This window comes from Poecilia reticulata, chromosome 10, assembly GCF_904066995.2.
Source record: "Poecilia reticulata chromosome 10, P_reticulata-male-v2, whole genome shotgun sequence".
Classification (NCBI taxonomy): domain Eukaryota; kingdom Metazoa; phylum Chordata; class Actinopteri; order Cyprinodontiformes; family Poeciliidae; genus Poecilia; species Poecilia reticulata.
This window is the reverse complement of record NC_088839.1, coordinates 29,152,207-29,179,358: the sequence shown is the minus strand read 5'-3', so window position 1 is coordinate 29,179,358 and position 27,152 is coordinate 29,152,207. Positions and strand designations below refer to the sequence as shown.

Here is a 27,152-nt window from a genome sequence, read left to right as displayed (position 1 = left end):
GAGTTTCTCTTCTATTTACAGCTGATGTAAATCTTAGGAAACAAGCCGCTGAGTCTCACAGAGAAACTTGGGTACATATTGGTGATCTAAAAGAAAAAGAAGAGTAAGGAGAATGTAGGTGAGTTTTATCCCTGTCATGGAGATACCCATCAGTGGTATTTATACTGAAAGCACAGGAAGCAAACCATTTCTACCAGTGTGATGTGAGCAGCAACATTTAAGAAACCAGAGTGTTTGTGGCTCATGTGGATGTGTTTTTGCAATGCTAAAGGGATAGCAGGGTGGCAGAGTAAGCAACATAAAATTAAGTTTGGCTGAGATTTGGGAATCTTCAACTCAGACCAGAATCAAATTTGATGAGATATTTTCATGATGGAAGTTGTTTCACCATGTTTGAATCTGCCTTTTTCAGACCATTTCTAGCCTGATAAATCACCAGCTCCACTCCTGGGTCCAATCTTCTATCCACCCTAATGAAGATGTGAAGCATCCTGTAATAATGTCACCGTTCTGTCCACAGCCGTCTGCAACCTGCGGCAGCAAGTGACTCTTTGGATCGTCCACAATGGCTCTTTATAACTTTGGTTAAAATGATAAAGAACTGAAAAATATTTTCAAATGTAGGTATAATAACAAATGCAAGTTTACCTTTTTAGATTTTTTGTCTTGCAATATGTGCATTGAATTTCTACAGAGAATAACACTAAAATACCAGTTATATGCTTGAAACTCTCTTATTGAATTATGTGGTTATAATGCACATCTAGTTGTTCTGTATCTGTGTCCAATGTTCAAGTTTCATATGAGCCTCTCTAGTTCTGAACTCTTGGTTCAGTTGCAGTTGCCTCTTTTTCTAAAATAAAAACTTGATTAAAACCTGAAAGCAGAGGGGTTTTGCCTTAAAGGGATCATCTGATACATGAGAAGTTTGCCTCTCATGTATCAGATGCATAACATTTAATTTAAAAGTGGTGAAGTGAATGAAATTCCTGGTGGTTTAGAAATAAATCTTTCATCTTCTGATTCTTAGAAACAGCACTTAATGCTTCTGAATCTGCATTTCCTTCATGCTCTAAAAATGATGGTTTTCTCACTTCCTCATAACTCAGGAGCAGAGACAGAAGCAGAGTGTGGAGCCTTCTGGTTCTGCACAAGTTTCATACCAGAGTCTTGCAGCGTGTGGAGCAACAATCCTTTTATTGTGTTGAGCATGAGTCCATTTATTGTCCTTGGCTTCAAGCTCAGTGATTAATGATGCGTAGTGACGTATCTCTAACCCTTTACACACAGCAGCCTCACAGCTATTATTGAACTCTTTTTAAAGTCTTTGTTTTCTGTTGTGTTACGAATCCCCATCAGTGTTTAGGAAAAATCGCCCACCTGCATGCATCCTGGACTGCTGAGTTGCGTTTCATAAAGAAAAGAGGTTTTTTAAATGTGAACTGATGAAAGCTTTTCATCCACGCTTCTTGATGAGGGACCACAGGGATTATGTAAACAGGCTACAAAGAGGAGTAAAGTATGTCAGTAATCTCTCATTTTCTAGCTTTGTTGGCAGTGAGGTGCTGCATTGTTGTCGAGTGGAGGCTGCGTTCAAAGCCACAGGCTCTTTTCCAGAATTTTAATTCAACTGTATTAGCGCTGCACTGCCACAGATAAAAGCTTCGGTGAAAATTCATGCAGTTTGTATGCAGTTTCCCGCGATCTGAGAGCTTTATGTTGTTTTTCACTGTGTTTAATACGCACAGCCTCTAAACGGCTCGTAAATGCCCGGCCGTGTCCCACAGTGGCGACAGAAATCCAGAGCAGAACGACTCCATGAAGGGTGGCCAAGTTAACTTCAGCAGTCAAGCTGCCTCACAAGCATCGAATACTAACTTTATCATAGCTCACTGGCAGTACAAGACTCCAAAAACTTTATAGCAGATGTAACCAAGATTTATCGCAGCCAACAGCACAACTGGAGGGGGAAGATGTCTTAGATCAATAAAAATGACTTCATGATTGCTAGTGGAGTTTTAACACTTGCATGCACGCTGGTGGCTTCAGCTAAAAGTTAGATGTAACTAAAAATCCCGCAGTTTCATGAAGCAGAATCAGCAGGTTGAGGCAGAAAGAAAGTCAATTTGGTGACTGCAGGATGCAGAGGTCCTGCAGCTACAGAACAAACCCTAATCATCTTCTTTCCACCACCTTGCTGTGATGATATGTTCTGCTTTTATGCAAACTTGCTGCTGTGTAATGCTGCCAACAATCTCTGCTTTGGCTTTATCTGTTTGAAGGACATTGTTCCTTAAGATGTGAGGCTCATTCAGATACAACTTTGCAAATCCAAGCCAGGCTAGCATATTTTTGTAACCTAACATAAGTCAAATAAAATTTGCTTCCAAACTATTTAGTTTTCGGAGAGAGAGAATGAAACAATTTTCAGACAGACAAAAAACTTGTCAAAAGGTCAAAATAATGCAACTCTCCCATGAAGTAACATTTTTTTCTGATCGGCTTTTGCTCCAAGTATTTAGAAAGATATGGCTTTAAGAATGGAAATATTGTTTCAGTGCTTGCGTCACTTTGGGCTGAGAAAATCTTCCTCCTCAAGGACATGACAATATTTTTGATTTCATAATTACCCTGAGCTCTCAGGGCTGAAAATCTGCAGCTGCATTAATGCAAATGAAGCGAAAGCACTAGAGGATGAAACCCAGCATGCAGGGCAAAGCCAGAGGGTCTAAACAAAAAAATGTCTGGAATAGGTTGACCTCAAAACTGTCGCCAAGTTATGCATTTTGCGTGGGAGCTTGTTAGCTCTGTATCCAAAACAAGGGCATGGGTGGAGAAGAACCAGATGTGGACATTGGCAGTTGGTCTGCAAGGAACTCGGACAGTGAGAACTGCATGACGTCAGCGCCAGATGGTTTGCTCATTAACATCCACCCTGGAAGCATGCAGGGAAATGCTGCGCTGATGGTTGACAAGACGAAATGCCACTTGAAGCCCTCTGCTTCTTTGATGAAATGTTGGTGAAAATTCAGCCCACTGAGCTTTAATTAGAGGTCAAGGGGTAAAGCGGTGTCCATGGGGTTAAATGCCTCTGAAAGTTTTATTTGGACAATGCGTCACTTGAGCTAAACAATTCATGAAGCTTTGTTTTAGCTGAATCTCTCTGTTTGCTTTCGGCTGCGACGAACTGAATGAACTCTGGGATAAAATGGGGGGCAGCGATAGCGCTTTGGCACGCTCGCCTGTTGTTCCATTTCAGTTTGGTCCATGTGTTTGGATGCCTGCAGTGTCCTGGTTTGGCCTCTGCATATCAAATGACCAACACTGAAGTTAAGTATTAACAGCACATGCTGTGGTTTCACAGCCTCAACGCGACGGAAAAAGGATCTCCACAGTGAAGAGAGAAAAAATATATTTATATTTAAAGCGAGAAACTGAGTTATTAGCAGATTTGTGATGTAAAAATTCTGCTGTTGAAACAAAAGCTTTTGTGTGGCAGAGAAGTCAGGTTTCCGCCTAGAATTTAGTAAACCTCACAAATCTCAACTTTATTGCTGTAATTTTACATTTCACCTACTTTAACTGATTTTCTGTGGGTCTCTTCAAAATGCTCTTGCTCGATTTTTAGTGTTAGCCAAAAACACCTCCTATTTTGTTTTTTTTCTGCACTAGAGGATGGTTGGGTTGATACATATTTTACAGAAACTGTAACATGAAAAAACAGTTCCAGTCATTAGATTTAAGCTAAATAAGATATTTTTGCCTTTCAAGTGTAAAGAGTTTAAAAAAATCTTTCAGCCTTGGCATTTCTCTTATTACCTCTCGTTTATCCTGATAGTTTGATCAACCCACATACTGAGGTGAGCTGAGCAAAGTTTATCCTTTTTTTGTGCAAAAACAAAAGGATAAAAAAGGACCTGGAGAAGGGAGTTGGGTCACAAGGAAAGGACAAAAGGGAAACCAGGAAAATGAAAGGTAGGATAGAGGAAAAATAAAAACGACAAAAAGAACAATACATGATTTAAACAATGTGACACGGGAAGGTCTGGAAATTCAAACATTTCAATATTACAAGCATTCATTCATCCTTCAGACTGATTCATAGGTTATGAGGTTGATTAGCTGAAGAAACTTGGTAGATTTTAAAGTAGCTTAGTCACTACATTCCAGACATCTTTTTGTTTTTCATATCTTGGTGTAATTGAGAAAATGGTCAGGACTCATTATTCAGCAGTAAAGCAAATATGTTTATTAAGCACTTTTAATATACATCAGAAAATTCAGCTTCGTATAATACAGAAATTATTTTAATGAAAGTTAAATGTACACGATAAGCTATTTACAATCCAATCACTGAGTCAAATCAAAGTGGACAGACAAAACAGGTTCGAGACCAACAAGAAAACTGTTCAATAAGACTATACATCATGATTTCCTGCCTAAAATCCTTCCATTCGCCCTTCGTGGCACACAGAGAGGTTTCACTTGGGGGCTTATAGGTGTTTGTGCATGCGATAAGTTTTCTACTTCCCCCAAAATCCCAGCTTTTGGCAAAAATATAGCTCACCGTTAACATTTTGAGAAGCCTGCAAAGATGTAACATAGCCTGTAAACGCTAAAGCAGCTCCGCTCGGTTCATAAGAAACAGATGTTTCAGTTCTCTCCGAGTCATGGTTGACCAAACTCCTCCTCCGAGAAGAGGCGGGACAGTGTATGCTGTTTCAACTTTGGCTTTTGAAAGTCTGCATTTCAAACAATATCACCAACAGCGAGGGGCTGTCTTAATGGCTGAACCCTTTTTGTGTCACGCCCCTGAAAAGTCCAGCAGAATATAATGAAAATGATACAGAAACAAAGCCGGAGTTCTGTTTGCTGAGCTGCTGAGAAATGCTAACTGAAAACAAAAAAACTGCTGCATTTAGCACCAAAACCTTGCTGACGATACACAACGGTTACTTAAATACTCTTGCACATAAAAACACCACACACACACACACACACACACACACACATACAATATAAAAACAGAAAAATCCCATAGGGACGAAATCAAATTTGTTTTACATTATAAATGAACCTCCCTCCTGCTCAGATATTTAAAAGGCAAAAAAAAGTCCCAAAATGTCTGCAGGCATCCTCTGAAAACAGCACCATGGTAGAATGCAACACAAATAAAAATGCAACAAAAGTGGCTTGTTTTCCTAAAAAATAAATACGCCTTATATCCCAGTAAACCGCTTTTAAAATGTTACACGCAACAAAAGGTTTTAGCACTCTGATCAAAGGTAACACAGATTATTTGGGGTCTCTAGAAAGGCAATGAATGACAACCATGACATCAGTTACTGTCTGTTTGGGACAATGCACCCACTGGTACACTGCTGTCAGTGAGACAAAATACAACATACTACAAAATAATAATGAAAGAATTGGCATGTTTCTTCTCAAACAGCTCATAAAACATGAATGGGATACAAAGCGAAGGGGAAAAAACATGTATGTCCGTCAGTTTATTATTTTAAAAGTGCATACACGGCTTATTAAATAGTATAACATTAAATTAAAATGATATTTTGAATGAAAACAGAAGGCTGTAACAGATGTAGGCACATCAAAGTATCAGTTCACATACGCTGCAGGCAGAGAGTTGTTTTATGGCGTCCCATGGAGGGAGGATGGGGGGAATTCAATGTAGTTTTGTTATGCAGACGGAAACTGTTGCTTTGGCACATTCTCCCCAATGTCAGCATGATGGATGGTGGTCAGAACATCTAAAAACAGCCAAAAAAGGAAAAGAATATGGTTAGGTTTTTTTGTTTTGAAGGGAAAAAAATTGTTGGCACTACTGAAGAAAGAGGTGTGAAAATCCTTGAAATAACTGCATCTTTTATCGCAGGAGCACAATCTCTTACTGTAAAATGGAGAAAAATGCATCCATTATTTTTGACAAAACTACTGATTGATCATTTATTGCTACACCTACAGATACCTTCACAATAAATGTAATGTTTATTGCAAATTATTTTGCAGCTTTAGTTTGTTCACAGCATTGTGTAAAAGCAAAGAACATATGCAGTAAAATGTAAAACATTAGGATCCAATGTCTTATAACTGTAGATTTCAAATATCTGGAAAAATAGTATAGAGCTCTACTGAGCATTTCCAGACAGGGTCACAGAGATCATACTTATTTGCATTTGAAAACACAGAGTGAACTATTATGATGGAAACATGTCAAGCCATCTGGTTCATAAACAAAAGTCTCAGGACTTTTCATTTTGATGGCACTTTAAATGACATGAAAACTTGTTTTTAAGGAATGAACTATCCATGTTTAACAAGTGACACTTGTTAAACGGTTATCACACAGGTTATCAACTATGTTTTGTAGTTTGTACCAATTGTTTTGAGAAATACAGAAGCTGTTGCACAAATCTTAATAGTGGTGTTAGAAATGCACTAAAACGACCAAGAAAAACTATAAAAAGGCCATAAGAACCTTACTAAAGTCCATGGATTTACCAACTCTTTGAAAAACCAAGAGATTTTAAATAAATATCATGAGGACACTAACCAACGTTCTTCCACAGTCATCAGTGGTCCTCCCTAAAGTTAGATGTTATACAACCTGTAGGATGAGGTGAAGAGATCAGAGGGGGCCTACGACTCTAAATCCAGAAAGATTGTACAGAATAGTCAACGATTCCTCTTAGTTTGCTCCAAGCTTGAAAATGTAATAAAAAAACATGTTCTACTTTTGGCAAAAGGCAATTGTACAAAGTTTTAACAAGGGTATTAATAATTTAGATCAGTGGTTCTTAACCTTTTTTGAGGTACCGAACCCACCAGTTTCATATGCGTATTCACTGAACCCTTCTGTAGTGATAAATAAAATATGATCCCCCCCCCCAAATTTAAGACATAGGGGTGACCCAACTAGAGTCTAGTTGGGTCACTAAGTCTTCTTAAAAGGTAGAGTCTCTGAGAACAGTTCTTCAAACTATAATCAGTGTTTTCAGCAAAGTTGAGCTGACTGTCCAGGAACGACCCAAGGTATTTAAAATTTGCCACAGTTTCAACAGGTTGGCCATCGAGAGAAACTGGAACCACTTTAAAGTGTTTAGGTGTTTAGGTCATTTAATTAGCTCTACATTCTTAAGAGAATGAAAAATTAATAATAAAAATAAAGACTTTGCGGTATTCTGATTTAGTAATGTAATTAGTTGTGTTACCACCCCACGCCACTAGAGACAGTAGCAACCCCGAAAAGATGCGACTAAGGAGCAGATTTAGAAGTACACCGAAAGCTACAGAACTTGGTAAAAACTGTGAGCTTTGCTGAAGTATTTAAAGACACAAGTTCAAATCCATGCTAAGAGTGGAGCTCCTTCAATCAGGGCTCCTCCGCAGCTCTGATTGGCTAAGCAATGTAACGTGATCCTCTGCAGCAAGTGATGGCAAAGCGGGACGTCATCACGACTTTACACAAGTGTGTCTGTACCTCCGCGGCAGAGGCTCCACCGAACCCCTGAGACCGACTCATCGAACCCCTGGGGTTCGATCGAACCCAGGTTAAGAACCACTGATTTTGACCTAAGTGATTTTGAAATTGATAAATGTGCTTAAATCAAAGCTTGGATTTTTCTAAAAAAAACATCTGTTTCTGATTATGCTCCTGCCATAAATAATGAAATCTGACCTTCCTTCACAGTGGTGATGAATCTATTCACACCACGTCTTCCATTCAGTGCAAAACATGCTGTTAGGTTTCTTACCAGCTATAACGGAGTCTCCTTTTTGTAGTTAAACCCTGGGTCGGATCCTTCAATCTGCAGCTTCAGGGCTTGTTTAAGGCTCAGCTCCGTTTCCCCAATGGGGTAGTTCTCTAACACATCCTGGTGGCCCCTGTTCTGCACAGTCCGTGGAACTGACACTCGACCCAAGAAGACCTGGTTGCCCTGTAGGTGATATTTGGGGTTGGTCATAATCCCGTTCCTTTTCTTCTCTGAGCAGCTCTGTGGCTGGATGAAGAACGGGTCTTGGCACTGGCCTCTGTCCTGTTGCATGGAACCACCGATCATGATCTTGCAGTGAGGATCCTTCACTGCAATATTGGCAACTGATTGGTTGAAAGCCATTCTCTTATCAAACTGGGTCATCTCGTACTCCAAAACCTGGCCTTGGCTGGATCCACTGTTTTTTGTTTTCTTTTTGTCTCCCAGAGCTGCTTTGCTGTTTTGAGTTCCGTTTCCTGTCTTAGTTCCCTTTGCCGACTTCAGACCTGACTTCAGCTGAGACCATTCAAATTCGTTGGTTGGAGACGATGGCTGCTGATTAACGGACTTTGTTGTAGAGCAAGGGGACACAATCGACTGTCTGCTTCGGCTCCGAGGCAGTGAGTGCTGCTGAATCTGCTCTGTAAACGTCATTCCATGGAAACTGTCAATGGGTACAGTTTGAGCTGTAGCCGTGGACGACGTGGTTCTTAAAGAGGAGTTTTTTGAACTCTTGAGGGAATTGTTTGATAGGGATGACTTCTGTCTGTCCACAGTGGAGTCGGGAGATTCTGATGGCGAGCTGAAAGCGTGGACGGGTCCGTCGGGGAGACCGCGTCCAGATGACTGCACGTCTCCCACCCCTGTGCTGCCAGAACTGCTCGATTTAATGGTGAGGGAATGCATTTTGCCGGTCACTGCCAAAGGTGTTTTCTCCTCCATGGTATGAATGGGGGAAGGGTTGCAGCCATTTAATGTTGTGGCTCCGTATTTTTCTAGGATTTTAATGATCATTGAGTGTCCGCCTTTTGCTGCCACTCTCATTGCCGTGCGGCCAAATTGATCAGCGTGGTTGGGGTCTGCGCCATTTTCCAGCAGTATCTGCACGACATCGATGTGTCCCTCTTGGGCAGCTATACCCAGAGCAGTTGCTCCCTGGTTGCACGTATGATCCACATGTGCTCCGTTCTCTATCAAAAACTGAACCACTTTGGTGTGGCCCTGCCACGCTGCAGACTGCAGAGCAGATCGCTTCTCATTGTCGCAGGCATTCACGTCAGCATGATAATTGATGAGCAGCCTCACCATCTCAACATGTCCCTGCCAGCAGGATACATGGAGGGCTGTCCTGCCCTCCGTGTCGCAAGCTTCAACATTTGCACCGTTTTCAAGGAAATACTCCGTCATGGCCAGCTGATTTTCAAGTGCCATTATGTAGAGTGTTGGGCGACCATCTGCGTCTTTACAGTCTATATCAGCACCATGGCTCAGCAGCAGTTCAACAATGTCTCTGTGGCCCTCAAGTGCAGATACCCTGAGAGCATTCCTTCCGTCGTACCCCCTCTGGTCAATGTTTGACTTGTTCTCCAGGAGAATTTGCACACAGTCATAATGTCCCTCTTGTGCAGCCAATATCAGTGGTATTCTACCATCATTATCCACCTCTGAGCAGCGAGCACCTTGTTCAATAAGAGCATCGCATACTTGCCGGTGGCCCTCAAACGAAGCCATGTGTAGCGGGGTCCAGCCTGCGTCGTCCCTGTGGTTCTCATCCAGCCCTCTGTCCAGCAGAGTTCGGACCACCTCCACATTTCCCTGAGCCGAGGCGATGCTCAGCACCGTCCTTCCCTCGCTGTCAATGCTATCCACAGCGGCTCCCCAGAAAAGTAGCGTGTTGACCACAGATGCATGGCCCATTGATGCAGCTGCCAGGAGAGGGGTGCGCCCGTTCTTGTCTGTGTGATCCACATCAGCCCCGCCTTCCAAGAGCAAATCAACTACATCCACATGTCCTTCATAGCCAGCCACAAGCAGAGGAGTCATGCAGTCTTTGTCACAGTGGTCAACCTCTGCTCCCCTGTCAATCAGAAGGCTCACGACAGATGCGTGACCTTTACTAGCAGGAATACAGAGAGCAGCCACAGACAGGGCAGTCCTCCCATCGACATCTTCATGATTAACTTCAGCTCCGTGGTCCAGCAGGTGCTCCACGATTTCTCTGTGCCCCATGTATGCTGCAGCAATGAGAGCCGTTCTTCCTTCATTGTCTGCTTTGTTGACTTCAGCTCCGTGCTGAAGAAGATTTAACACGATATCTTCATGGCCTCCCCAAGCCGCCGCCCTCAGTGCAGTTCTACCATCTGCATCAGCACAGTCCACTTTGGCTCCAGCATAAAGAAGAGCAGACACAACCTCAGAGTGTCCGCCCCAAGCTGCAGAGCGGAGCGCGGTCCACCCATCATGATCCGTGTGGTTTATGTCTGCTTCACAACCAATAAGGCAGTTGACCACTTTGGTATGACCCTGCCTCGCAGCTAGAGTAAGCGCCGTTTGTCCATGGTTGTCTTCCAACTCCATGTTCGACCCTCTAGATATGAGCAAATTAACCACATCAAGATTTCCACTGTATGCAGCATTGGCCAGTAGAGTTCTTCCATTAGAGTCACACTGGTTTACAGAAGCCCCGTTGTCAAGTAATGTTCTTATTGAGTCCTCTCGCTCTAGGGCTTGCTGTACAATGCATGAAGCATGATCATCTTCATTGTTCACATGAGCACCAGCTTTGACGAGAAGCTGCAGAACTTCCTGCTCTCTTGGTATGGAGTTGCTCAGAGAGTCTTTAGTGGGAGTTCCATTCCAGACCATCCAAAGAGCAAGATTACAGGGCTCAATCTGCAGGTTGGAGTTGACGAGGTGCAAAGCAAATTCCTGCACTTCCAGAGGCTTCAGCTGCTTTGCTCTGCAGGTGTAGCTCATGGCCAACATCCGATGGCCCTCTGCTGCATTGCACAGGTACTTCTGGGTGCAGTGCTTCACATCCAGCAACCATTCTGCAAAACTGTAATGGAAAAGGATTTTAGTGCTCCCAAGGCCATTGACCAACAACTTGGAGAGAATGTCCATCTTTTTCTGAAACTCCTCCATGGTCAGTGTCATGTTTTTGGTCCAGACTGCGTGGTACAGTTCTTTGACTGTAAGTGGCCTGCAAGTCGCCAAGATTACGTTAAGAATGGGCTGAACTTTGGCAAATTGTTTTCTGACGAACAGCCTCTGGCAGAGCCACAGGTAGAGCCCATTGAGAGTGCCTGGGATGTCACGGATCTCCCGAAGCATGATGAAGTTCTCCACCACGCCATCCAGAACACGTTCCAGGTACAGGAAACAGCCGCTGCTTTTGATGTGAAGCTGGTTGAGCATCTCAGCGGTCTCCTTGGTTAGGTGCTGCCTCAACGCCTCCTCCTGGTCCAGCCGGTGAAGGATGTACTGCTGCACATCCTTGACGATGTAGGCCTTCCGCAGATCGTCGAGGCTGATTTTGCGGAATCCTGAAAACAAAAACAAAGTGCATTAGATGAGTGGGGTGATAAGTAGAAACATCTAAAAAAAAGGGCATGAAGATACAAATGGCAACTCCTTTTTGAAGAATACATAGTTAAAGAGTCACTTTTCCCACACTGGTTATAAATAATCTTGAATTCATATCCAGTTTCAACCTGTTGGTCATAAAGCTTCAGGTGATTAAGTGAAGCAAACCTTTAATTTCCATAGCAGCTATGTTGTTAAAGACGAGCCTTTTATAGGAACTGAGAATGAAACCCCTCTGGCTACTTGAAACAGAAACAAATCAGCAGGTGTTTGCAATCAGCTCAAAAAAATATAGATGAAAACCAAGCCTTGGCAACTGCTGAAACTTTCAGTTTCTGTTGTAGAGAAAATTTGAGGTCTGATCAGTTAATGCCAAACTTTAAAATGAATGTGGCCTAAAAATTTTATTCAAATATATTTTTTATGGTCATTGCCTAAACACCTTGAGAAAAAAATTAACATGGAAGCACAAGTCCTAACATCAACAGCCTGTAAATGTTTCACACAAGCCTCACTCCCACATGGATCTTTAAAATCCTACTGTAAAAGTTAATTATCACAATGAGTCCTAATGAATGATTTTAATGGGATTCCTCTGTAAGACATGGGAAAATTGCCTCATAATAGCTTTGGCTAATGGACATAAAGTGGACTCTCATTCATGTTGAAACCATCTATAGTCTGTCCAGCCTGCAGCACTCCCGTATTCTTTTATTTACATTTCCCATGGTCTTTGAGGTCCACTGAGAAAGGAAAAACATGCTACCAGATGGTCCCTTGGCATAGCTAATGTAGTAAATACTTACAAAAGACACACAGTTACCAGAAAGGCTCTATATACTCCAGCATTTTACTCAATTTACATTGAAATATTTACATTAAATTTCTTGTGGTTTTAATATTTACATTTTATTATTTTGGTGAGAAAATACTAAGTTTAAAAGTATTGTTAGCAAAACAGAGCTAAGACATTTGCTTCCATTATAAAACCCATTCTAGAACATGATTTAGATCAGAAAGGTTGATGAAGTTCTGTGTTCATCTTACAGTTATTTTTCCAGGCAGAAAAAAGTCAGTTTACCCCACTGGGCCGAATGGTGACTACACAGCTGCAAGCCTGATAACTCTGATGTGTTTAACAGCAGCTCCCAAACACTAACCGGCAGTTTAGTAAACAGATCCTGGTAAACAGAAGGAGGACAAGGTTGTCTTTATCACCTGCTCCTGGGTTTGTTCAAGATAAGCACACTCCCCCCAGCAGCAGCTCACGATAGAAGTTTCACTTTGTCCTTGAAACTTTTGCAATAACTCATGTTTACAATTATTTATAAATATGAAAATGGGGAAAAAATAGGCTTAAGTCTTTGTTCTGCAAGTCACAAGTCAGTCTCAAGTCGAGTCCAATGTTAAAGAAGACAAATTTTGATTTTCAAGTACGAAACTTTGAATTTTAAGGCTTCAACAAGTTGAGCGAATGTGATTTAGCTTCAAGGTAATATTTGTTTCTAAATGTTACTTATTCTTTATTTGGCAACTGCTTACCTGTCACTGTTTGAAAAACTCTTTAAAGTTTTCAAACACCTATTCCTGGTAAAGTGTTCAGTATTTTCTCTGACATGTGACTAAATTAATTGAGATTGAGAAAAATTAGCCTACTTGTGGATCTTTTTGTAAAGCATGCATATATAAAATAACCAAAAAAAAAAAAAAGTAGCCAAAATATCTAGGTGGAATGCTACTTGACATGCTTTTGTATTGTGTACTAATACATATTGTAGTATATTTAGTAGAGGTGTGCCGATCGATCGGTCACCGATCATAATCGACCAATTTTCGGGAAAAAGTGCATGATCGGCGATCACGGTCTCTTGTTGCCGATACAGATCACCTGCATCTCATTTCGCAGCCTGCCTGTGCAGCTGGTCTCCTCTTTCCTTCACACTGCGCAAACGGGCAGCAACAAATCCTAAGCGATGTGGAACTATAACGCACTGAGTGAATGGGGAAGTTTGTGTGTTGCGGCGGAAAATTGAAGCACGTCAAAATGCATCAACACAACGAAGCTAATACGACATAAAAACAATGCCATACTTGACAGAGTTTGGCTACATCGAGGATCAGATAGCAGGTAAAGCAGCGCACAGCTACAAACACTCACCCGGATTAGCATAACTGTCAGAAAGCTAAACAAATAACCCGCAAAATTCTTTAAGTCTTCGAGCTGCGATGCAAGACGCTGGTTCTGCTCTCGCTGTTGAACCGCTGCTACGCTACAGGTAGTAATATTTCATAGACGGAGCGCCGCTTCTGCTCCACCTGGTAGTGACTCTCACACCGAACTTCTAACCTAAAAAAATACATTTTACATACATATTAAAACTTTCGCTGTCCTAACATGAGACAGATGTTACCACTTTGTAAATGTTGTAGGCAATAAACTGACTTCTCCCTGACCGGTGCTTGGTACCTTTTTGTTTATCGTCTCCAACTCGAATGCATCAGTGACCCAATCAAAAAATATTTTACTGAGTTACTGAATCCATAATAGTGGAAAGATCTCACTGAAATTTTGGATTTTATCATAGGCAGACTCTCTCTCTGATGCCCCACCATCATCTTACTTTCTTCTGTTGTGTATAAATCATCAGTTATCAGGGGTTTTTCTACCAACCTTCTCTACTGACAAAGATCAGCTCTGAGAGATTTACGGAGCTGGAGTCCCAAACAAATGAGCAATAAAGTTACTTCACCATGTTGTCAGTAAATACGAGGCAAACAATCGCTGCATTTATGTTCACTCATCCGTGCTAAGGAACAATAACACAAGCAGACGAGTTTTATGTTTCTGAAGCTGTAAACATGACAGAAACTGAGTGTTTAAAAAAAACAAAAACTAAAAAAACTTTGAGGCTTTCACTTTGTCCCAACACAAAAAATGACACATTGCAAATGTTTTGAATTATTTATCAAAAATTGTCTCTTCCCAGCAATACGCTTGATGACTGACCGGACGCTAGAAGTGCTTTAGGACCCAGACCTACTTTCAGTCTTGTGTTTTCATGGAGACCACGTTCCACACTCTTCTTCTCTGACTCTATGACCTCCTGCTCCGGCTCCCACTGCAGTCCTGGAGTTGGATTCATGGGAAGCATGTAAAGTATCTCAGTGTACCAAAACACCCTGAAGCAATTCTTTCTTTGTCTGACTGAAAACCGTTTATTTTTCAAACCTCTACTTTAAAATCTTGGCTTGCTGCTCAGTTTGACAATTTTTCAAGAAACAAAAAGGAAAACTGACTCGCGTATCAATTTAAGACTTATTTAGAAAGACAGTTGATGATTGAAAGAATCATATGGATGGTGCTAATGTGCATTCCTGTAGTCAATGGTTCAACCTTCAGACATAAAAGATCAAATCTAAACCCATGAGGGTGTCAGAGGATTTTTCATGCTTCCTCTTATTTGTCCTCCATTCAACTTTTAAGGCTAAACCGGCTAATGCACATTTTTCCTTCACTTCTTCACTTTTCAGGCTAATGCAGAATACCAAGTACCTCGGTTAGCCCAGGAGCACAAGTGTAGATGTTAATTTAGAACTTAGTTTCCTGTCATGCATGGGTATGAGAGCCTCATACTTCTTCCTGACCGACTCTTTCTGGTTTTGCTCTAGCTGGGACAGGAAAGTCGCTCAGAATAGCAAAGAGGCCATTAGAAGGGAAAACGGACAAAAAGAGCCTGCAGGAAACCAAGAGACCTAAAACACAGAGATGCTGCACTGCCTCTTACATTCTCTAGGAAACAGAAAAAAAACTGTTCAGGTATTTAGTTTCTGATCCACAGTTTCACCACCGATAGTCACTGGCAACAGTTATGAGATTCACTGAGAAGTCAAGAGATAAAACTGCAGCTGTTGCCTGGATTGGAACAAAAAGGATTCTTTTTATTTAGCAACAAAGAACATTTCTGGTAGAGAAGCCAAAAGAGACATTTTCTTCTAGTTGCTCTACGTGTTGAAAGGTACTCAATAATTTCCGCTTTGTTGGACATCCACTGTAGGAGAAGAGTTTCAAATTCCTTTTCTCAAGTTTAGAAAATCTAAATTTTGTGAAGCAGCAGAGCAATAAAAAACTTTAGCAAATGAAAAAAACTGGAACAAAGGGAAACCAACTTGCAAAGATCAAAATCTGATGACAACTTGTGAATTAATGACAGTCCTAAAACACATTAAAATGAAGGCATTAATCAAAAGTGCACATTTTCAGACAGTCTACACTCCCCATTTGGGTGGAGTTGTAGGTTTGACAGCCCAAAATGGAGACAAGCTAAAGGACATAATCAAAGCAACCTGAGCTTTTTTTTAACACTTTTATAAAGCCACAGGTTGATCGCATTCAAGCCACCTGCTGCTGATGCAGCAAATAATGAATTAGAGCCCCAACCAACATGAACTGTACAATAAGTAAACACATTTTTCAGTAGGCCCACATTTCCCTATTAAATATTTGTTTTGGGTTGAGTTATCTAGTTTTTAAAATTTCCTCAACTGTAAGCCATAATCAACATTAACAAAAAACTCAAAAGTCAAAAGAATTGGTTCTTGATGATATTCAAATTTCTGCATGTTTGACACGAGTTGCTCTGTAGAACAGAAAGTCTGTGTATATCACGTAAAAATATAAAAACCTTGATATTTGGCTAAATATTTAACTTTCAAATGTCCTGACTAACTAGATCGAAATTTAATTGTGTGTGTAATTTTCTTCACGAATAGTTAAAATGTGTAAATACTTGGATCCCCTCATAAAATGCTTGTAACTGCCTACTTTAACAGCTCAAATGAATTAATATGCACAGTGGAGACCATCTTGGAACTACAGCAGAGGCCAACATCCAGTTTTCCTTTTCTTTGCTCTTAGCCAATCAGCACCAAAGAAAATGAATGGCACTCCTGCATTGGCTGCTTTACAAACGCTAGCCAATAGCATGTCATTGATGTCAATAGCATTGCGGCTAGGTATTTCCGCTTACTAAGCTGCATTTGTTTTCTTTTGCATACTTTAGATATGTTGAATGAAAAAAAATCTGCAAATGGGCAAATTTTTCACAAATAATTTAATCGTGGTCCACTGTATCTTCTTTTGTTTCAGTTAATGAGACTTTCATTTTTCTTTCAACAAAAGATCAGTTCAGATTTGCTTTTCTCTTGAATAGACTTGTGAAGTCACATAAGTGTTATAGCTCTATAAAGCTGTAAACAACCAAGAGGGAAAGTTGTGAAACTTGCCACTTGCTTAGTTGCGTGAGACTCAAGAATGCACCAAGTCTCTTCAGCTGCAAACATTCAGAAGCCTTCCAGATGCCATTATTGGCCTTTTTCACTTACATTTGGCACCATTACTTCAGGCAACCCAAAGTGTGAGAGTTCTGAACATGTTCTGATCATCTTGTGCTTTTTATCTGATAGAATAATTCTCTGAACAAAACTGACCGGTAAACAAAACAAAAGGCACATTGATCAGGGTAAGGGATGCAGCTCCGGAGTGCAGGCCTCCGAGCCAGCTGCTGCTCATTACAGGACTGGATATCAGCCACAGGAGACAGAACCCCACACAACAGATAGCCTGTTTGCTTTCTAGATTAATGTTTTCAGATGACAAACGCGACGGTATGCATGTGCGCCGTGGAACTAGCGGTACGTGCTCATCACCAGGGTTTTAGAGTGACGGCTTCTCTGATTCGACATGTTCTTTTCCAAGACACCCTCTTTAGTCACTGGATCCACAAAGAAAACAGAAACCTAAGCCTCGCTGCATTCTCCTCAGGCTCTCCAGTAAACCTGTGCTCAACAAACGTCTGTTCGACAGCTGCAGATTCCCCCCGCTCCAAAAAACACCAGAGCGCCAACCTCCTAAACACAAGTATGTGGATGAGAGTCGGTTCCAAAAGTCTGCAAACAGCGGAAAGTGTGCTATTATTTAAGGCTTTGAGAGTCTGATCACACAAACAGCATGAAAAGAGCCTCCATAAATATAGTAAGTTGAACTAAGAAGCTGCAACAAATCATCTTCATTTAATTATTTTTTGTAATAACCAACCAGAAGCAAATGATTACACTTTGGTAATTAATTAGCGTGAAGTGAAGAGAGCATATGAAAGCATTCCTGCCCAAACACGCCTTTTGCTGTGTTTTTGTGGGAACTGAATGCGTTTCCAGTCAAACCTGTTGTAAGGCAACTGAACAAAGCTGAAATGGTGATGGGGGAGGTTAACAGGATTACATCCATCTGTGCAGCACAGCTTACCTACATGACTAGATTGTGATTAAAAAAAAAAAAAGAGAGAAAATACCCGCCTAAAAAAATCTGCATCAGTCATATGGATCAGTCTCATCAGTTTTTCTTCCAGTTTTGATTGATAGAATCCCATTAAGTTGATGACAAGAGGCTGAGTCAAAGGCAGCGCACCTGGTTACATGTGGGTGCCTTCGCTCTTCTTCTTCCTTGATGAATACAGACTGAGTCGTCACTATACATCAGGGCTTCAGGCTGCAGATGGCAGAAAAAAAACTCCAGAGAGTGAGGCCTTGTACACTAATACATCCGCAACATTGTTTTATAAAATATATCATACTCACGGGACCGATTTCAGAAACGTTTTCATCCTCATGAACCTGCACAAATATCCCAGACATGCCAAACCCATAGGGGGCAGTGTAGCACAAAACTAAAACCTGTCAGTCAAATCAGATTGCTTCAAAACAACCATGACTTTCTGTTAGAAACTAGACATTTCACCAGGAGGTTTGTTGTTTATATCGGCTGAACTACTTTTGGCAACATTATTCGTCTCAGGTTCTAATGTGCAAAAGCCTAAATCTTTGTTTTCCCATCTGCACATGCAAACACAAATGTGGAGTTTTCTCAAATCTCCAGTTTTAAGTGATATTAAAAATGAGCTTTCGTATGGATAAAAGTCCAATGCGCATAAAAATATGTTTTCCCATATATCTGATTATATGTGGAGTAGATCTGAAACACAACTATAAAACACAAAGCCAGCATGATCCTCACTGAATCTTAGCATTTATCAGACCATGTGCAGAGGGAAGAAACTTCAGTGTTAAATTTTCTTTTCTTCAATTTAAATTCCTTCTTTAAAACTAAGAGGTTTGTAATGTTGATTTAGTTTTTTTCTCCACAATACCTTCTAGAGTTCCCTGCCCCACAAAGGATCTGATTTCCTCAATCTGCGCTCTTGTTTTTGTTCATCAGTACACTGGCTGACCTCCAAGTGACCCCATTTAGGTTTCCATCCACCTGCACAGAAAATGTTTCCCTCTAGCTCATCCAGGGCCTTTTGTTTGCCATCAAGTTATCATCAACCATCTAAAAGTCCTGGCAGGAAGGTCTGCAAGCGTTTTGGAAAGATTTCGCATATCCATGCAGCCGATCAAGCAATCGGAAAAGCTGGAAAAGTTTGCTGTGGATCAAGTAGTTGCAGAGTCATTCTTGGCACGCCGGCTGTGTGGTATGAGAAATCTTTAGGATGTTTTCCCCCCGCAGCCAAACCAGCCGAGAAACAGCCCAGGAATTCTTATTCCTGCAAAGGTCAAATTAAAACTTAATAACAGTCTTCATCTGTATAAAAAAAAAAAAAAGCAAGTCTGCACCACAGTCTTGAAATGAAAAATCCTAAGTTCATAGAAGTGGCACAGGCTTGCCACATACCGAAGGGCATCACCTCAGAAGAGGAGGAGGAGGCCAGCCACTTTGTTCACCATGCACCATGTTGAGTGGCTGCATGGAGGGATCTGAGGTGTTACACATGCAGACATGGTACACCTGTAATTAGCCTGGCTGTCAGACTGCATGGTGGTAAATTACTGTATTCAGCAGGGATTATGGTCTTCAAGTCATCCAAAGTGATGCTCAGCATGCAGCCTCACAGACGACAACTCGTACAAGAATATGGACATAATTCAGCTTGTTAGCTGGTTTAAAGAAAGGGAGGGAAAGTGAATTAAAGGTGGCGTCCTTGGTCCTGTTACTCTGAAATTGTGACTAAAGAGGACAATAAGGGCTTTGTGGTAGGAGGGGTTCGTCAAATGTGCTCCGTGGCTTAGTTCTGAACTGGAGTGTCTCTGGTGAAGCTTCAGGAACGGCCAAAACTTTTTGGAGTCAGTTTGAAAGTCTTTTGGGCTTTTTGTCCCACCTCAGAAAGAAAATTGTCGGCATCTAACCTCTTGTAAAAAAAGTTTAAAATTAGTCTGCTGCTTTCGAAACCACTTTACATACAGCTGTCCAAAACGATGCCACAGAACATCATTTACTGAAGAGTCGTCAAGCCGAGCGCTCTTTGTCTTTCTATGGGGAGAATTCCTAAGACCAGAAGAAATAAACCGGCCTCACTGCTTCACGGCAGTGTTTGTGTTGTCAGGCAGCCAGAAGATCTCATGCTCCCTCCTATGAGCGCTTACATTTCACCCAAAAGAAAGCATTAAAAAAGTGAGGAAAACAAAACACATCAAGTCAAGAGTTCTGTTGACCTTCTTGCGGAGGGACCGTTTACGCTCGTGTCAGATTCACCCGCGGGGCTGCAGAGAGAGGTGGAGGAGGCCGCACTCTTAAAAACAGGGCTGGTCTTTTTATTTGTGATCGTTGGTGGTAAATCCCTCCTGTCTCTGTGGTAAGCTAAATTCATAAAGCTCCATTCATGGTGGGCAGAGCAAAGGTGTGAGAAGTGGTTCAGGTCCTTGATAGGGTGGGCTAACTTTTCCCCCAAGCAGGCAAACAAACACACAATATCCTGAAAGTGTCTTTTTCATATTGAAGGAATGTGAATTCTACTTTTACCTCCTCCTTTCTTTTTAAACTTTTTCCCCAACTTAAAATATTACTAATAATAAAAGCACTAAAGCACAAAACACATTTTGTCGTTTTTCAAGGAAATGAGTAAAACCCATATATCAAAAGTTCTTGCAGCATAAATCTCATCAAAGCAGATCTGTGAAGTGTCCATTTTCCTCAGACTAAAACTGGAATAAAACCATCTTAATCAAAGCTATGATTCATCCCCAATGGAAGTCTTTATCGTCATGGTTTTTAGGTGGTTAACCTCTCCTTAATGGGGGCCAACAGCCCCTTTCAACAACTGGACGAAAAATCTGATAGTTAAAATGCTGACGTTTCTAATGATGATGCATATCGATTTGAAGTTCCTGCAGCTCTGGAGAGGCAGTTTGTGAAGTTGGAGATATTAAATTTCACAGCTTCAGCAGAATATATTTAAGCACTGAACCAGCATCTGATCAATGCATGAACATCTCATTTTCTTGCAGGTTTTTGTCTCCAAGTCCTAAAGCTCCGCTTGCAGTGTTTTGTTTCATTTTCCTTTGAACTGCACTGATCATTGTTACCCGTCTCTGTCTGCATGAGGAGATTAATCACACTGGTTATTGACGCAGCAGCTCCATCTGAATATAACCAATCTTTGTTTTGTTTAGATCGAGAGAGGAGATGATAAAACACATGCTTTTGCTCAGAGATTTAGGACGCAAGTCTTCTGTTTTATTTATATTATTGATCTGATATCCACAAAAAAAACAGACTGGTGCTAAATGCAGCAGCAGTTAAAATACATCAATTTAATTACATAAGGTACACAGAATTGTTCTACAATTATAAATTCCTAAAATTTATAATTACAAATTTTTGAAAGATTAACTACTGAATTGCACTTTTTAAATGATTGATTTTAGTACCAGCATCTTTTAACTGACACTTGGGAAATCTAATGATAAATGTATCTAATCTCTTTTAGCTGAAACATAACATTTATGTTACAGAATCTTCTACCAGAGCATCTGACCGTCAATCACAACTGGAACACATTAGATTTATGGTAAATGCATTAGATAACGTCACCAGCTATGGGTGAGAATATGAGATTTATTCTGTGATGCCTTAAGAAGAGGACTCGATAAACAAAAGCCAAAGCTTATTTATCTTAATTACCATTTATGACCTAATTTTGAGGGATGCAAAAACGAAACTTTTTTGAGCTTATGAGTTCAAATGAGGACATCTCATGTTAAAACATGAGCAGGATGATATTAATGCTGCTCAACTGAAAGAAAATATTTCAAAACAAAAGATGTATGTGTACCAAAAAGGAGGTTGGTTTTGCAGGAGCACAGCAACTTAATGTAAACCAATCATTAAGCTACAGATTCCCTATGCCACAAACTACAACAACCATAACCTGATCCGTTTGGAGTAATACAACCAGGGATAGAAAATACTACCATGTAATTTCTTCAACAGAAAGTCGGGGACAACAAATAACTTGAGTTGGGTAAGTCACTGCAAATGCCACGGCAAAGATGGCAGAAATCACCCGACTTCCTCAAAAGGAGTCAAAGAATTAACTTTAAGGTAAATGCTGTTTTCAGTTACAAGCAGAATAGAGCTGAAAAGGCAATTTGAGGTCTGTACAAAAGCAGATGCATACACTAAAAACAAGAACAAAAAACATTTAATTTGTTGGTTTATTTTTATTTTGATGCCTGGCCCACCAGTCCTAAATGCTTGCAAAACAAAAACATGTTGCACTACCCCAGCTTCTACGCTTTCATGTTTAAGCATGGATCATGAAAAATGTGCATCATGGTTGGAGTGATTTTCATTCATCTGTTAAGGAACATCATCACAAAGGCAAGCGTTTCACTTTTCATGCTGTTTCCACATTGTTTGAGAAGGGTTTAATGCCATTGACAAACAAGATGTGCACTACTTGGGGAGGAAAAAAAGCAGTTTAACTACCAATTTAGTGTACATGCAGACCAAAAATGGCTGTGTAAATTATTTAATTTCCAAGAAATTGGCACGTCTAGACAGGAACCCAGTGCATGAGTTGAGTAATGTGTTATTAAGCAATTACCAGATCCTCCGACAGTCAGATCACCAAACACAGCGGAGACCCTGTGTATTATAAAGCGTATACCTGCACTTAAAGAAATGCTGTACTCAAATGTGTAATTTGATTTACAAGTAGCTGGCAGGTCAAATGAACACCAGAGTATGAGTTTGGGTACAATCACAGAAGATGCACTGCAGATGCATTGGACAGCATTACCAGCATTTATAGGTTTGATGGAGGTTTTAATTTTGTTACTGGATGACAACCATGTATGTGATCAGCGATGTGCTGCAGAGAGTATGCCTTGAAGACAGAGCAGTTCTTGTTACAATATTCTGGAGTTGAACTTGCTTTCAATGAGAAAATACGGTAATCAAACTACCCAGGTAAAGGTTGCAGTGTGCCATCCCAATCACACAGGTTTGATCACTTCCTCTCTTATTCTCCATGCAGTACTCCCTTCTTACCGTATGAGTGAATTTGCAGATTCTACTTGAGAAATACCGACTTTGACAGGCATGAATTGGGCAGATGGTAGCTATTACAGTTCAGTGATGTCTCTGCGCGATAAAAAGATCACACACACTGGGGTGGATCAAACACTGTGAGAAGCCTGTGATTAAAATTAGGTGGTAATTATTCAGATGAGACCATAAGCGACACAATTATTCTGAAAGGTAAAGCAACAAGAGCCGGCAGAAAAATGTTTGTCGGATCATAAAATAGAGACGATTCTGCTCGGTTTTTAGGGAGCGTCACCATCTTTGCCAAGAAGAAATTATTATGACAGACAGTTTAAAAAATAAGGTTTGAGAAGCTTTTTCTATTTAAGCACTCAACCCCCCACCAACCTCCTCGTTTCCCTAGCCGTCTCCCTGCCAGAGGCCTTGTTAAATTGGCACAGATTCTCCCCAGCTCCAAAACAAAATCGCTGCCTAAGTGTTTCCACTCTGCTACCCCTATCATGCCCTTACAGTAGCGCGGCCTGCAGAGCGGGGACGGCACAAGAAAAGCAAGCTTTCACCAGATGTGTGCCGCTACTGCGGATTGAGACTCATCCTGAGTTTTAGGATGACTTGCATCCCAGGAATATCACAAGCGTTGGGCCTAATTAAGCTGGAGTGGTCATATAATATTAGTCAGACAGTGTGCTAAATTCTTGTTCTGCTCCTCATGGACAGACCGCTCTTTGTTTGCGAAGCATTAGCCGAGCGGATGCGAGCGAGGCATTCTGCTACAGAAAGCCGGTATGACTCCGTCTTCCTGCTTGGTCTCAGAGGTGTTGAAAACTTCCCAAAGCACATTCCACTCGCGGACAGACACAAGGAATAACAGTTCAGCAAGAGCTGAGGAATTCACAGAGTTGCTCTTGGAGGAGGAAGTCATCGCTTCTGCTCACCCCTTTATGCACCAATCCAAAGAAAGAATGAAGTGCTCAGGATTTGCCTCAAAATCACTAACCCAACCTTCTGATCTGGAACGCCTTCATCAAAATAAGCTTGGAATTTTGGGAAACCCACAGAACGCTTGGCCAGAGACAAAATAGGCCACTTGTGCAAAAAAAAAAAAAAATGTTGGCTGTGCGAGAGCATGAGAGTTTTTCTGGCAGGTCACCATCGTCTCCCAACTGTAAACACTTGGAAGTGTATTTTTAGTGGACACATGCCCTCAAGTTGATATCCTGAAGTCTTCGTATAGGCTACTAGTAAAACAAACAAGAAACAAAATGAAGACTTAAGTAAAGTCAGAGTAGAGGGAAAAAGAGGTAGAAGGAAAAAGAGATAAGACAACTGAAATCTGAAGACTGAGTCTGGAGAAAACTCTGCTGAAAATGTTTTTAAAAACACAACACTTTATAAATTGTGGCCGTGACATTTGATGTGTAGATTTGGCTCTTTCACACTTTTCTGAAAGGAGACCATTACTTTTAAAAGCATTTGCTGGGGAATTACAATAAAAGCCTGACAAAAGCTGTGCAATCAAAGAGGAAGGAAAACAGAGTTTAAAGAAATTTGAGATAACGACAGTTTATCAGATAGATTTGAGATGAAGATCTTTTTAGCCATGTCAGATAAAAAACAACAGAAGCTCATCGGATAAACATGAGATGATCAAAAATCAAGCTGCCAGACATAGAAGGCGCTCTGAAGTTCCTAGGTAGAGACAAACATTTCTTAAAAACCATTCTGGACTTTATATATACTCTTGCCAGCTCCTCTATCTGATTTATTCCCAATGAAAATCCAATTTTAGATTAAAATCTATCTGAAGCCCACAAGCAAGCATAAACGTGGAATGAAACTGTGTTGGTGCAAAAACAGAGTCAATTTTATCCCCCAAACTGTGTTGCTGTAAAGCTCAAAGTTTTAGAAAACTGTTTTTAATACAGATCCTGAAAATAAACCAAAAGCAATGCCAAATTTAAAAACGTTGATGAGGGAGGCGGGAGTGGACCTGCTGCTACTGGAGCTGCACAAAATTAAATATTAATAATAATAATAATTGCAATGCTATGTATTTTAACCAACACCCACTCACCCTCTGCAATTCAATGCTGTATTTGACCAGATGAATGGACTTTCACTGGTCGGTCAGTTCAAGCAGAAAGGGCTGAGCTTTTCACATTTTGATGTTAGAAGTGTCATTTTCGCTCCAGCATCCTTTGCTACAAATGATCAAATTGTCACAGAAGGAATTCTATGTTATTGCAATTTAGGCAATGAATTGTTCATTTTCTTATTTTAAAAAAGGAACTAAATTAGGTGTTTATTTGCATGTAGTTTATTCCTAATATTACATAAAAGGGGATAGGTGGTTAAATAAAAATAAAAAATATGCAGAATGAGTTTTTTTGATCTGATTAATTGTAAGAATAATCAATAATTAATTACTAAAATAACTGCTAGCTCCTCCTCTACTATAAACACAGTTATAAATAGCACAATTCATGTTACAAACTGTTCTTGTTTAACATGAACCTGCTTTCTAGTGAAATCTGTAGCATTGAAGACAAGAGGTGAGATTCTGTTTAGCAGGTTTGGGAAAGTAAGGGAGGAACCCGCAGCAATGCGAGGCTGCAAAGGAAAACATCCTCCCACGCAGAGAGCTTCTAGTGTAATGTTATGCCCACTCATCTCCACAGAGTAAACTGCTGCTGGACTGACAAGGAGATAATAGCAGCTGGTATGGCACAGTCTCATTAGAGCACACTAAGCAACACTAAAAGGGCCACAGTTGTGATGCTTGGAGAGTTGGTGGAAGGCTGTGCACAACTTAAAATAAACAGTAAACAAATCATGCTGCAGACACAGCTGCACCAACGAGGACAAATAAAATCAAACTGTCATTTTAAACTTCCTGTTTATGGTTATCAATAGACAGAACTGGGTAATGTACCTGTGAAGAGTTTGGTGATGGCTTTGTTCTGCCTGCGTGCAGAGCAGATGAGCAGCAGCCAGGGAGGCAGGAACTCGTGGTGACTGGCGAGGAGCTCGGCGATCGTCCTGGGAGACCCCGGCGATGACCTCTGCTCCCCCTCACCCAGCTGGGAGCCTTCATCAATGGAGTCGACAAGCAGGAAGAGGGACTGCTGAGGCGGCTTTACGCTCAGCAGAGGCAGAAGGACACACCTGACGGAACGGTGAGATGAGAAAATGTTAGATACATTTCACGTTTTGACTTTTGTTTGTTCTACATGTTCATTTGCAATCGCATCGTGCCTCGCAGAAGTTTTTATACACCAGCAACATGTTCACATTTTGCTGCATTGAAACAACTAATGTTTTTTTTAGCATTTTATGTGATAGACCAGTACAAACGTCACTATAATTGTGACGTAGAAGGAAACTGACATGGTTTTCACAGTTTTTCACAAACAAATCTGCTGCAAGTCTTGTGGGTTATGTCCCTACCAGTGTTGCACAACTTGAGATAGAAAGTTTTGTTTGCAAAATAAATCCAGCTCAGGTACACATGGGAGACCATCTATGAACAACATTCAAATATCCTTCTGTAATTCCTCATTAGGGACTTTGACTATGCAATTCTAAAACACAAACTTCGATCTAGACCATTTCATTCTACATCCGGCTGCATGTTTGCTGCTCCCTGTTGGACAGTGAATATTTTTCAAGGATTAATTTCAATTTACCTCCCCATCAACTTTGACCTGCACCACTGCTGCTTAAGAACAGCATCTCTACAGCATGATGCTCCCACCACCATCTTTCGCCACATGGTTCTGGGGTGTTAGTTCCCCCTCATATAATATTTTGCATGTAGATCAAAACATTTAACATAAGTCTCTCTGACCAGAGCACCTTCTTCCCTATGGTTACAGTGTTAAAACACTATGTGGAGGCTAATAATTTAAAATCTCAGAAAAGATAGATTTTTGTGGAAACAGCTCTGGGGGTGCGAGTATTCGTGGAGCTGCATAGCACTAAAATGTCACTCACAACAGACAAATGATTTTCCCAAAGCAAACCACATCATAGTCCATATGGATGAAAAGGGAAAAAAAGCATAAAAGTAAATGCATCTCTGTCCAACCCAAACTGTCAATAATCTGAGCTTGAAAGAAAAAAAAAAAATCAGAATCTTTGGGATTTTATGGGCTTTGATTGAAAACTACACAACATGAAAACAGTTTTATGCATCAAAGTTTAACAATGTTCCCTACAACATTAATACCGACGCCAAAATATCTGCAGCCGCCATGTGAAATCCTGCGATAAAGCAAACATGATGTAAAACATTCTGTATCATCTCCACATCAATACAAATCTGAGCACAGCTAAACGCTGCATTATGCCGTTATCAGCAGAAAAGTGCAAACCAGACATGTAATCTGCAGTTTTCAGCGCCAACAGGCAAG

General features: G+C 40.8%; 1 protein-coding gene across 2 annotated transcripts in view; it reads right to left on the bottom strand.

Moving 5' to 3' along the window:
- Positions 1–4,223: 4,223 nt before the first annotated feature.
- ankrd50 (ankyrin repeat domain 50) overlaps positions 4,224–27,152 on the bottom strand; it is a 38,292-nt gene continuing 15,363 nt past the window's right edge. For both annotated transcript variants that reach the window (XM_008421148.3, XM_008421149.3), the window contains exons 3-5: positions 25,673–25,905; positions 7,776–11,320; positions 4,224–5,771 (exon numbers count right to left, since the gene is read on the bottom strand). In XM_008421148.3, coding sequence (XP_008419370.1) covers positions 7,779–11,320; positions 25,673–25,905 — 3,775 coding nt within the window. In that variant the 3' untranslated portion in view covers positions 4,224–5,771; positions 7,776–7,778. The remainder of the gene's footprint in view (positions 5,772–7,775; positions 11,321–25,672; positions 25,906–27,152) is intronic.